This window comes from Mandrillus leucophaeus, unplaced genomic scaffold, assembly GCF_000951045.1.
Source record: "Mandrillus leucophaeus isolate KB7577 unplaced genomic scaffold, Mleu.le_1.0 Scaffold360, whole genome shotgun sequence".
Lineage (NCBI taxonomy): Eukaryota > Metazoa > Chordata > Mammalia > Primates > Cercopithecidae > Mandrillus > Mandrillus leucophaeus.
In genome coordinates, this window is record NW_012103810.1 from 1424674 (window position 1) to 1438069 (window position 13396).

Consider the following 13396-nt stretch of genomic DNA (forward strand, 5'->3'; position numbering starts at 1 on the left):
CTACACCTGGGCCCTGAGGCTTGAGAAATTGTTCGTAAGTAGAAGGCAGAGATGGTTTTCCAGGCTGCGTGAACTACACCCTGCAAGTACTATGCCATGAGAGTCTGTTTATTCTTCCTAATGTGAGATAGACTCAGTTTGAGGCAGCAAAGCTAGCAGCCCCAAGGAAACACAGTGATTACCTGCTGAGTGGTTTAAAAAGGAAAGAAGCCAGGTGGGGGCCAGGGAAACGTGGTACAGAGAGAGATGAGTCATTCCTTCTGACAAGAATTACCGTCTCGTCCCGTATGCACTTAAAGTTAAGAGTCATGTGTAAAAAAGCCTTATTGGATCTTGATAAGACTGGTAAGTACTTATAGCACAATGCAGTATAATTTATTTTGATATAGTATCCTTCGTAGAGAAGATCACAAAACCCTTTACGCTAAGAGGCAGAATGAAAAGATAATACTTTAAAGAGCCAAGTTGGGCTCTGCTCTCCTCTTAAGGGGACAGTGGTGTATGGGGCTGGAGTGGAGGCCTGAAAGGCAAGGGAAGCTGAGATTTGCTGGGTTGAAGAGGACAGTAAGTGGCGCTGCAGATGAGGTGTGGGGAAGTGCAAATGGAGTGTTATTAGAGGAGAGCGCTGGAGGAGGGATTCAGGGCAGGCAGGAGGCCCAGCCACTGGTTTTTCCAGTAAGATGGAGGAACAGACTGAAGCTTCCTGTCTGAGGTTCCCGGCAGCCACTGTACCCCATCAGCAATATGAAGGGGATGAGGTTAAGTGGATACCTATCCTGCCAGGTCCTGCACTCTGCACCATCACCTACAAATCTAGATGTGTTTAAAATGGAAAGAAATAAAGCAAGAGAAGAAGACAGATGGGCACACATGGGTGTTTGTGGCAACATAATTGAGGCTACTGGTCAAGCCAGGCAGGACAAGAGGAGGAAGGGACAAAGGCAGTTGGGGTGTGCTGGACATTGATTCATGCCAGACTTCTGGTGCTGTCTCCCCAGCTTCCTGCCCCGTGCTCTGTAGCGGAAATGGCCAGTACATGAAGGGCAGATGCCTGTGCCACAGTGGCTGGAAAGGCGCCGAGTGTGATGTGCCCACCAACCAGTGTATTGATGTGGCCTGCAGCAACCATGGCACCTGCATCATGGGCACCTGCATCTGCAATCCTGGCTACAAGGGCGAGAGCTGTGAGGAAGGTAAGACTTGCAGTTGGCAGCTCCAGCCAACTGAAATAGAGGCTGGCACATAGTGCCAAGAGGGTGACCAGGGAGCAAGGGAAGCCTCCTGAGCCATTCTGTGACCCCATCTCCCCAAGCCAGGAGCCCACCCACCAGCAACAATAACTAATCTAAAGGAAGAAGTCAAACACATCAGAGTCCTGGTCAGTGAAGGAGAGAAATGTCATGTATCGAGCACTTACCATATACAAGGCTGTGCTAGAAGCCTCGTGTCATGTAATTCGAACCTTAATTAGGGAGGAGTAGTCATCTCTACTTTACAGTTGGGGATTCTGAGACTCAGAGGGTTGAATAACTTGGCCAAGGACACATGGCTAGTAGATGGCAGAGCTGGGTTTGAGCCCAGTCGTTCTGGCTCCGTAGTCCAAGTTCTTTTCACTCCCCTCTAGGCTCATCTGCTCATTTTTAATCTCCATTTCTGAAGTGTGATTCTATTATAGGCCTCCAAACTCTGCCCTCTTTCACCACACTCGTGTATGTGTGCTCATGTGTATGGCTCTGCAGTGCCCATGAGCATGCCTCTCTCCTTTATAAAATAAATATATGGTTGTGTAGATTGAGGCTAGAAAAGTGAACTGTTGATTTAACATTAACATCTGTTCTTTACTAGAAAATCCAACCAGGTGAAATAAATGAAAATTTCTATTTCACAAATGAAGAAACTGAGGCCCAGGGAAGGGCAGTGACTTGCCCAGGGTCATAGAACTGACTAATGGCAGAATTGGGATTCAGCCCAGGTCTCACTTCAAATCCAGGACTCTTCCTTCTTGACTGCATGGTGTTTCCAGCTGAGAGGAAGAGCCTTATTGGCAAGCAATGTAAAGTAGCTGTTAAAAGTGCACACTCTGGAATCAGATATAGGTTTGCATCCTGGCCCTGCCACTAACTAGCCTCAGTTCCCTTGTCTATAAAATGGGAATGCCTTCCTCTGAGGGCCATTGTGAGGATTGAATTAAATGACCCATGTAAAGCACTTAGCTCAGTGTCTGACACATAGTAAACGCTCCATAAATGTGAGCTCTTATGTTATTAGTATTATTCTGGGGACAATTGAAGCACATTTCCTGTTTCGCCCCAGTCACTTCATCCAAGGTCTTTTGAAATGGTTGGAATTTCCCGTTTGAAACGGATGGATGACGCTGTGCGCCTGTCATTACCTCCCATTCTCTGCCATCTAGCACCCTGGCACCTTCCCCAGTGGGTGGAAGAGGCTCCAAGGAGAGCCGATCTTCTAAACCATTTACTGCTTAACAGAGAGCCCCTCCCAGGCATCATTTGCTCTAAAAATAAAACAGAATGTTAACAGGCCCATTTTCAAAGAGTGGGGAACAAGAAGAGATTAGTGTCTGAAAAGCATCGCCTCTCTGAGACAAGCTGTATATAAACCTCAAGCGTGGCTGGAAGTCCTGATTCAGACCTGTTAACTTTGATGGGGATTACTTTGGGCTGTCTGACAGAGAAGGAACGCCAACCCCTGGAACAAAGGAACTGGGCCTTCTTAGCCAGGGAATGGTGACCTTCATCTGCTGTCCCTTTTTATTTGAGTCACTTGAGGTGAAGACCCTGAGAAGGAAAGAGAAATAAAGAGGAGATTCCTCTTGAAACTGTGAGCTGCCTCCAATCCCACCCATGTTGTGTGGGCCAGGAGAAGGCAGTTGTCCTTTCCCAGATGATCTGGCGTCGCGCAGCACCCCAGAGCTGCAGCGTTATTTATAAGAGAGAAAAAAATGTTTGGGAACTTCAATTTACATTATCTGTTTGAAAAGAAATGTTCTCACTCCTGCTTTCTTTTCTGAGGAGGGCCATCTGGTACTGATTCCCATTATTATTTCTGTTTCTCTGGTGAAGCTTCACTGCGTTGTCCTTGTGTTTATAACGGGGTTTTCTCGGGGCCTTTGTCCTCGACCATTCTCTTACCCTCCTCCGTCTGCTCTGTGCTACGGGTTTCACTGTGTTTATAAAACATCAGCTAACAAGCTCACTTTTTTTCTCCCCATTCCTTCTTCTGAAGTTTATTGCCCCATACTTTTTAAAGCTTGAACGGAGCCAGTAGGACACTGGGAAGGAGTTGGGGGAGGAGCAGAAAAGAAAAAACCTAGACCTTTCACAATGAAAAGTGAGACCCTGTGTTTTTGGTCCTGCAGAGCATCCAATAGCTTGTGTGGTCACTGAAGCGTGGCATGTTTTGGGGGAAAGACCTGTGTCTGCAGCCTGGTCATGCAGGCCTCATCATTTGTTAATGGGCTATGCTTCTGCCAGAAATTTTGTCTTGAATGGCAAGCTCTGCAAGGGGAAAAAACAACTGTTTGGCACATCTCTAAGTGGAAACTAAGTTAGGCTGTCTTCCAGACAAAGGCCAGTTCACCTCCCTAACCACTGCTCGTATTCCTTCATCACAGCTCCCTTCCACCCCAAGCTGGCCGCTTCTCCCCACTTTGCACACAGCTCCTTGGGAAATCACTGTTGTTCCTGAAGCTGTCCCAGTGTGATGGGAAGACGTCAACTTTAATCACCACCCCAGAGGCTCCAGAATGCAAAGGCAGAGGCAGAGGCAGAGGCAGAGTCTACCTACCACCTCTTTGGCAAAGCATGATTGTGGCATAGATACTGGCCCTGTAGGATCAGTAGAGCACAGGGACGATGTCTACCCAGCCCCAGCAGGAACCTCCACTGATTCAGCCTGATTTCCAGGAGCTGCCGTCCCTCCTGAGATGCAGTCTTCCTTAAAACTTCCCTCCCGCTCCACAATCACTTGGCCCAGTTGACCTTCAGAAGCAAAGATTAATTGTCTGGAGGTAGCCTCTCATCAGTTCCTTCTGATCTTTGTTCTCTGCCTGGACCATCTGCTGGGAGTGTAGGATTCACTTTGCTGATTCCTGGGTCTTTCCTGAGACTCATTACATCTAAGGAAGCACAGGCCTGTGCCACCCAGAGCCTCTTGCTGAACTTGGCACCCTCCCAGCCTGCTTGCTAATGATGGAGATTTATAGGTTTGACCTCAAGCGTGCCCTGGGATTCTCAGAGACAGTTTCAACCCAAAGTTGAGGTTCAGGCACTTACAGAAAAGGAAATACCTTTATTGGCCTCAGGATAGGAATTGCTGAGTTGTTTCCTGTCAAATTGGAAAGCTCTCTGGGTCTAGGGGATTGTCATAGAAGCCTAATGGGCCAGAATAATCCTTCTGAGGTTCCAAGATCTGAGGCAGGTCATGAGAATTTATTGCTATTATTACATTTATTATTTTTAATTATCAGGAATTCCAACAGGTCATGCTCTAACCATTTTTGAATGGAGTCCAGAGACTGCAGGAGAAGAGATTCTTTGCCTTCATTTGACTTCATTAATCCTCCACATTGCTCTATTTCTTTTCTTGTTTTGATTTCTATTTTTAAGACATTTTTTGTGTTTATATAAGTATAAATGCATGCATGTATTTCTGAACCAGTAAGATTGTAAGGGGAAATGGCAAGAGGCCTAACTAGGAAAGGGTGATTCAAATTTAAATTCTTCCATTTGCCATACTACTGTGTGATCTTGGGCAAGTTATTTAACCTCTCTGTGCTTTCTGTTTCCTCATCTATCAAATGAACATAATAAAAGTAGCTACCTCATACTTACATTGTTAGGATTAAATGAGATAATGTCTATAAAATGCTTAATAGCAAAATATGGCACAGAAGAGGGAATATATTAATGCTAATTGTTATTGTGATCATTACTGTGTTATTACCAAATAATCACTCCTGAACCCTGATCATCTTATTTATCATTTAGGTTATTAGGTTGAACACCTTTAAGACCCTAAAGAGCAAAATAACTTTCTTAATAAGCTAGTTCTCAAAATAAATGTTCCCAGAATATTGCCACTTATAAAGTTTTTGCCCATTTGTATCTGTGACTCTTATATACCCAGCCTGGGTTTCCCAGTCTTTTACGTAAAAATCAAATATACTGGGTTATAAAATATAATTAATAAATACATTTAAAGGATGTCTGAATTATAAATGAGCTCTGATCACAGTTTGCCCCAAGCTATGCTACTGAATGTCCTGATAGGATGAGAAGATAACTTCTTTGCAAAAGTTTATACAGTCCTTTGAAATCATAACGTCATTTGCTCCTCGTAGCAACCTGAGAAGTCAGTAGTCAGTATCTTTACCATACCTGCTTTATAGATGGGAAGCGCAGAGCAGTTATGTAATTGGACCATGGACCTAGAACCAGTACATTCTGTCCCTTGACCCTTGAACCTAGGTCCTCAGAGGCCAAATGGAGAGCTTTTTCTTCTGCAGCTTAGGGCTCCCTCGTGAGTTCCTATTAGGAGGGGCCTGACCATGCTCATCACAGTGCCATCAGCACCCTTTCTCCAACAGCTACATGTTGCCCCTCCTCCCCAGGATACCACCGTCCCCTCACAATTACAAAATGAATAGAATCCCTACCTCCCTAAAGAGAAAGACAGACCTGACAACTTTTTGGTAGTGAAAAAACATGAATCGACCTCCTTTACCAATCCTGTCGTCTCTCTGCCACCTATTGCACTTTCCATATGAACTGGAGCCACTTCAGTTAATTCTCAGTACTCTTCTCCGTTTCCGTGCAGTGCTTTGCAGAAGATCAGAGGTCTCTGTTAATGTTGTTGTAGCCCCGTAACTAAAGCTTTGATTAGGGAAAGTCAACCCCTGATAGAAATATTGGCCTCAAGATCAGACAGAGCTTCAGATTCTTCTCTGGATGTGGAGTAATTGGAACCCTTGTGCACTGCTGGTGGGAACGTAAAATGGTAGCACCACTATGGAAAACAGCGTGATGGTTCCTCAAAAAATCAAAAATAGAATTTACCATATGATCCAGCAATTTCATTTCTGGGCATATACTCAAATGAATTGAAAGCAGAGTCCCAAAGAGATATTTGTACACCCGTGTTCATAGCAACCTATTTACAATAGCCAAAAGGTGGAAGCAACCTGAATTTCTATTGACATATGAATGGACAAACAAAATGAGGTATGAACATATAATGGAATATTATTCAGCCTTATAAAGGAAGGAAGTTCTGGCCATACCACAACATGAGTGAACCTTGAGGGCATTATGCCAAGTGAAATAAGCCATCACAAAAAGATGAATACTGGATGATTCCACTTACATTAAGTACTTAGGGTAGTCAGATTCATAGAGAGAGAAAATAGAATGGTGGTTGTCGAGGGCTGAGGGAAAGGGGAAATGGGAAGTTGTTTAATGGGTGCAGAGTTTCAGTTTTGCAAGATAAAAAGAGTTCTGGAGACAGTGGTGATGGTTGCCCACTAGTATCCACGTCCTTAACACCACTGACTCGTACACTTAACAGTGGCTAAGGTGGTAAATTTTAAGTTATGTGTATTTTACCACAATTTTAGAAATCAGGAAAAGAATTCCTCTCTGGCAGAGTTTAGCTGTGTGATCTGGCATAAATTATTTACCTCTCAGAGCCTCAGTTTTCTCATCTGTATCTCACTGGGTTACTGAGATAACTGAATCTGATAGTGTATATGAAGTGCTTAGAGTGTAAGCACAGAGCAGGTAACCCACAATGTATCTCTCTTTTCCCTCTTTCTCTGTTGGTCTCTTAAGACCACTTTGACCCTGGGCCCTGGGAGCACTAAAGGGCTGCCTGGCTGTGAGCCACCACTATGTGACTCACCTATCACATGAGGAGAAACTGCGCAAAGTCAGCACATATTGAAGTATTTGCCCTCAAGAAAGTGAAGTTTTTTATTATCGTTTTGCTTGTTTGTTTTTTAGAGACAGAGTCTTGTTCCACTGCCCAGACTGGAGTGCAGTGGCACAATCATAGCTCATTGCAGCCTTGACCTCCTGGGCTCAAGCAATCTTCCTGCCTCGGTCTCCCAAGTTGCTGGGACTACAGGCGTGTGCCACCATGTCTAGCTAATTTTTTTTTTATTTTTTTATTTTTTTGTAAAGACAGGATCTCACTGTGTTGCCCAGGCTGGTCTCAAACCCCTGGCCTCAAGCAATCCTCCCACCCCAGCCTCCCAAAGTGCTGGATTACAGGTGTGAGTCACCATACCTGGCCAGGAAAGTGAAGTTCATATCAATCTCAAGAATTCGGGGAAGATGATAAAATCTAATGGAATTAAATTTCAAAATAAATTCTCATTTAAATTAAGGAATCTATTTTAGTGTCATGCTCACATAAATAAGCCCGCGTTATGAAGTGATAATAAAAGTTTGTTCTGTGAAGATTTATTAAACACCTCCTGTATGCTAGGTACTGTTCTAGGAGGTAGAGATTCAGAAGTGAATGAAACAGAGTCTAGTAGACATAAAGTGCTATGCTAATGCTTGAGGCACGTTTCTTACTGTGTCCTCCCCACAAATGAAGAGATAGGGATTTCTACCTGGGTGGAGTTGAGAAGCCAGGTCTGCTATTTGCCACAGTACTGCTCTCACCTTACTAAGTGGCCTCTGCATCCTTCTACCAGAATGTGTGAAGCCCCTTGGTCACAAAGCTAAGTAGTTTGCTTAACGAAGCCTCACCTTTGCTGGTCAGATGCTTACCTATGTTCTCCTTCCTCCATCTCACAGTGGACTGCATGGACCCCACATGTTCAGGCCGGGGTGTCTGCGTGAGAGGTGAATGCCACTGCTCTGTGGGATGGGGAGGCACCAACTGTGAGACCCCTAGGGCCACATGCTTGGACCAATGTTCAGGTCACGGAACCTTCCTCCCGGACACCGGGCTTTGCAGCTGTGACCCAAGCTGGACTGGACACGACTGTTCTATCGGTAAATGCAGGGGGATGAAGGGTGGGTGGAGGAGGAGTGGGGGTTGGGAGGAATGAGGGTTGGGGTGGGGAGGGTGGGGAGAAGAAGCATGGGTAGAGGCAGGGGATTTCCACAGTAACATGGTCACCATTCAGTGCTGATCAGGGACGTAACTATTCCCAATCACGTAGCAATGCATTCCCCATGCCTCTGAGTGCTTTTCTTCTTTCTCTGAACTCTAGCCTTCAACACCTCTACTCTTAAAGAGAGGATTCAAAAATTACATCCTTACATCATTCCTTCCATAGTAGTGGCCCTGAGATTCCAAACTACCCCTTAACAATGAAACTTATAATTATAGATGTGTTTCACTGAAATCTCGTCTCATGCTAAGACATTATCCCTGGAGGCAAGGCCATAGGGAAAGTGTTCCTAGGTAAGCTCTGTCGGGGTGGGCTGTATAGGATGCATGTCCCAGCCATCAAACCCTTTGGTTTCACCCATTTCTCAGAATGAAGTCCAAACTCTGTAGTGTTTAGGGTTCTTTGGGATCTGGCCCCCACCTGCCCTTCTAGCCAAATGCTCTGTTAGTCACCAAGCTCCGTGAGGGTAGCAAACATGCCTTGTTCACCTTCGCAGCCCCAGGACTCAGCATGGCCTGACCCACAGCACCTGCTCAATAAATAGCGATGAATGAACGCATGAACACATGATTGACTGTGTTCTTGATTGTGGCATTTGGTTCATCACAGGGTTTGTACATATAAGGTACAAAGGATAATTATGTCGGCACCCTTCTGTTTGAAAACACTATGATTTACAGGTTCTTTCAACGTGAGGATTACATGGGAACATACATGAGTCACCTAGCACAGTACTGGTGAATAGCGGGTTATGGTCACATCTAATCTCTCATTCAATCTGCGCAAAAACCCTACAAGAAAGGTGTCAGTTATCCATGTTTTACAAATTTACATAATACTTTAACCAGTGAATACTTACTGAGCACCTACAGTATACCAGGTACTCTTCCAATCAGAGAGGATGAAGAGACCAAAGAGTCCCTGCCTTTGTAGAGTGTGCATTCTGGGCAAGGGGAGGGGAACAACAGCAACAAAATGAAGAGAAGTAAACTGAGAAAGAAACTAAGGCTTGGAAAAATTTTAAGTGATCCTGTCCAGGGACAAAAAGCTAAAAAGTGATAGCATCTCCAGTTATGCTTTTTTACTCAAAATCATTTTCCTCTGCACTCCACGCTGTTTAAACAAAGTGAGGCTCAGATTAGCTCATTATGTTGTGTATTAACAGTTCTGGCTGTGACCAAGAAAGATGGTTGAGACCTTTGGCAGAAATGAGATCCATGCAGCATTCATGCCTTTGGGATACTTTGAATTACCTTTCCCTGTTGAATAGAGAATTGATGTTCAATACACAATCTAAATTGGACTTTTATCCTTGTTTGCAAAGCTCGTGGAAAGACATGATTGTAAGCACAGATGTGCAGGGTCTTAGGAATAATTCTTTTTATATAGCTCTGTTTATAGCAATATAGTAAATAGTCCTCTTAAAGCTATGCTGGCTTGCATTGTTGGTTATGTGGCCACAAAGCTAATTTATGATAGGTATATAACTGCGTCTTGCACTGTTAATCCCTGATGAAACCCCACAGCATCTGAGGAGGTAGATATAACTTTGGATGAGATTACTAAGTATTCTTTAGTTAGCTCGGTAAACAGAAACAACAGAACTATTAGAAGGGACTTTGAATAGAATTATGAGATCTCCTTTTCCTCAGTCCTGGCTATACCACTCCCCATAACTGGTATCAAACACATATGTGTCCTTATGTGCAAAGGCAAGAGAGAACCATGTGATGAGGAAAGTCCCTGAGTCAGACAGATCTGGGTTCAAATCTTGGCCCTGCTACTTACTAATTATAATTTTGGGCAAGTTACTTTACCCTTTGAACCTATAAAGTGGAGATAATGATAGTACCTACCTTCTGGAGTTATAGTGAGAATTATTTAAGAAAATGAAAGACTGGGCACGGTGACTCATGCCTATGATCCCAGCACTTTGGGAGGCCGAGGCAAGTGGATCGTGACGTCAGGAGTTTAAGACCAGCCTGGCCAAGATGGTGAAACCCCCGTCTCCACTAAAACTACAAAAATTAGCCAGGCGCGATGACAGGCACCTGTAGTCCCAGCTACTTGGGAGGCTAAAGCAGGAGAATTGGTTGAACCCGGATGGCAGAGGTTGCAGTGAGCCAAGATCGTGCCACTGCACTCCAGCCTGGGCAACAGAGTGAGACTCCGTCTCAAAAAAAAAAAAAAGAAAGAAAGAAAAAAAGATTTGGCGCATTATATGAGCTCAGTACCTGTTAGCTTTGTTATGATGATGATTGAAACACTCATTGTAGAGCACTTGATATTAACAAAGACATTTGATAATAAGACGTAAGATGAAATCCCTTTCAGAAATATAGATTCTAGTGTTTAAATCTCTAGCCTATAAATGACTGGAAGGGTCACATGATTGCCACAAGGCCAGGAATTTAAAAGGCAGCTTTAAAAGTATTGTAAAAGTATTGGCCGGGCGCGGTGGCTCAAGCCTGTAATCCCAGCACTTTGGGAGGCCGAGGCGGACAGATCACGAGGTCAAGACCATCCTGGTGAATACCGTGGAACCCCGTCTCTAGTAAAAATACAAAAAAATTAGCTGGGTGTGGTGGCAGGCGCCTGTGGTCCCAGCTTCTAGGGAGGCTGAGGCAGGAGAATGGCTTGAACCCGGGCAGCGGTGGAACTTGCAGTGAGCCAGGATCGCGTCACTGCACTCCAGCCTGGGCAAGAGAGCGAGACTCTGTCTCAAAAAATAAAATGAAATAAAATAAATAAAAGTATTGTAATAGTGAAAACAATTGGTGTTTGTTGAGTGTCCCACAGCACACTAAGATGTTTCACACAGTAACACACACCCCGCGCAACAGCAGCCCTGTGAGGTTGGGATGACAGGTACGGTATTGCCCCCGTTCCTGTGATGAGGCTAGAGGAGTGGCCGTGACTTGCATGAGCTATGCTGGTGAGGGAGGAAACTGGGAGTCAAGGCCTGGCCCCACGCTGGGGCAGCCTGCCTCCCAGCACTCCCCACAGGCCACGTTCCTCCTCAGCTGTCACTTTGCCTCTGGAAACTGGTTTGAAGGAGAATGAGGGCGTTTCGACTGTTCTCTCTCCTCAGCCCCTGCTGTGCAGGAACTGCTGGCCTGGGTTCCAACCTGCTTCTGCCACATGTTAACCGTGTGACCTTGGCAAGAAACTTCACTTTTCTTGACTTCAGTTTCCTCATCTGAAAAATGGAGATAATAATAGTACCTACCTCAGCGTGTTATGTAATCATTAAAGTACATCATTTTTCTATGCACGTAGAACAGTGTCTGTCATAGAATAAGCACTTAATGTCTTTCTACCACCTCCCTTCCAAGGGCACTTTCACTGAGTGAAAGCTGTTTTAAAACTACTGAGTTTTTGCAGTGAAGCCAAGCAAGGAATGCCTCTTTGCCTGGATTCACTAAAGCCAAGAAACTATCTTTCTGTTTAGGGAGTTAACTACAGGGCACAGAACAGACACTGGGCTTTTTGGGGGAAGAGTTGCTCCCCACTCATTGAATGGCTTCAGCATGTGGTAACCCTCTAACTCTTCATTTTCCCTTAGGTAAAATTACTTTATAGAATCATTGTGAGGATTAGGTGAGGAAATATGGGCAAAGTGGTTCTCGTAGTATCTGGCACAGCTCACACCCTGGACAAGCGGTAGCTCTAGTCATCTTGCGTATGCTGCTTGTTGCCTGGCATGGCAGGGCTGGCACAGACACTGCCCAGTCCCTCCCATCAGGAGCTGGAGGCCAAACGACAAATCCCAAGTGATCCTTGCACCATCAGCATTGGTTCTGGGTTCCTGGGTTGGCAGAGATGGGCCCCTGCTGCCTGCTGCCTCCCAGGAGGGAACACTGACTATTCCCTGAGATGAGTGTCTTGCTGTTTGGCACCAAGAACAGGATTTAATGAAAGCAGCTTAAATCAACATGCCCTGCACTCAACAACCAGCCCTGTATTGAAATGTGAGCTGACAAGTTCCCCAGCACGTTGGTTAGGTTTGTGGAAACAGTGAAGTCAGATTTTATACAAGTGTTTACTCAGTTCCCTGGCTTCCTGGCAACTTGGCTTCCAGTCTCATCTCAGAAATTCCTCTTTCAGTCCAGCCTCATGCATGTGGTCTTCCTTCCTGATAAACCACACGACGTAACTGTTGGAACAGATTCTTATGGCCCAGAAGAGCGTAGGACATAGACCCCAGTGGGACTTCACTTCCTGAGTCATTTGGGAAGATGATCCTGATCATGGTGGTGGTAGTGATGGTGGGGAGGTGGCTACTGCTGTTGCTGTTAAACAGATAGAAAAGAGTTTGAGAGGGGGAATGACCGGCCCTAAGTGACTCAGCTTACCAGTGGCAGTCTGAATTAAATCCAGGCCCTTTGTTCCCAAGTCCTCAGCTCTTGCCTCATGCCCCCTTTGTATCCAAAGAGGTGTTCGTATGGCCAGTCTTATCTTTCTTTCTGACAAGCCACAGGATAGAGTAACAAAGAGCCATCCATTTCTTATATTTAGCATGTACCAGGCACTGAACTAAGTCCTTTGCAACCTTATCTTAGTTAAGGTTCATAAGAACCCTGGGAAGGAAGTATTACTAGTATTACCATTTCCAGATGAGGAAACTGAAGCTCAGAAAGATTAAATTACATACCGGCATCCCTTTTCCCCCAACCCTCACCCAATTAATAAGTGGCGGAGTCCAGATTCAAACCAGATCTGGCTCCAAGGTCTCTCCTAAACACTATGTTATATTGACCAATGTATTCTAATCTATCTATCTATCTCTCTCTCTCTCTCTCTCAGTCTCTCTCTTTCTCTCTCTCTCTCACCAAGCTGTGAACTCTGTGAGATCAAGGCCTATCAGTATCCCTAGCATAGGGCCAAACATGCATTAGGTTGTCGGTGATTATTGCATGAATGACTTAACCAGTGAATAGTCAAAGAAAGAAAAAGAGCCCACTGGGAACACAGGGAAGAGAGGGGCTGCAGCCGAAAGCTCTGTCCAGGAAGATGCCAGCACACTACCTGAGAGTGAACCTAATCGCTTCTTTCAGGACTCCACCTCTTCCCTGCCTCCACACAAGCCCCTTCCCTCCCACTCCCCACACAGTGTGCTGGGCTAACACCAAATCTCTGCACTCCTTGTCTGTCACTTCCCAGACCTAGATCATGTTAGTTTCTTGTGCAGTGCCAGCCAGCCAGAAGGCCTCCTGGACAAGAGCTGGCATCATTTCACCTCCTTCAAGC

General features: G+C 45.1%; 1 protein-coding gene across 1 annotated transcript in view; it reads left to right on the top strand.

Annotated features, from left to right (window-relative positions):
* The window catches only part of TENM4 (teneurin transmembrane protein 4), a 792673-nt gene that overhangs the window by 636995 nt on the left and 142282 nt on the right, over positions 1-13396 (top strand). The window contains exons 14-15 of the mRNA XM_011989697.1: positions 999-1193; positions 7824-8024. Of these exons, the coding sequence (XP_011845087.1) occupies positions 999-1193; positions 7824-8024 (396 nt within the window). The remainder of the gene's footprint in view (positions 1-998; positions 1194-7823; positions 8025-13396) is intronic.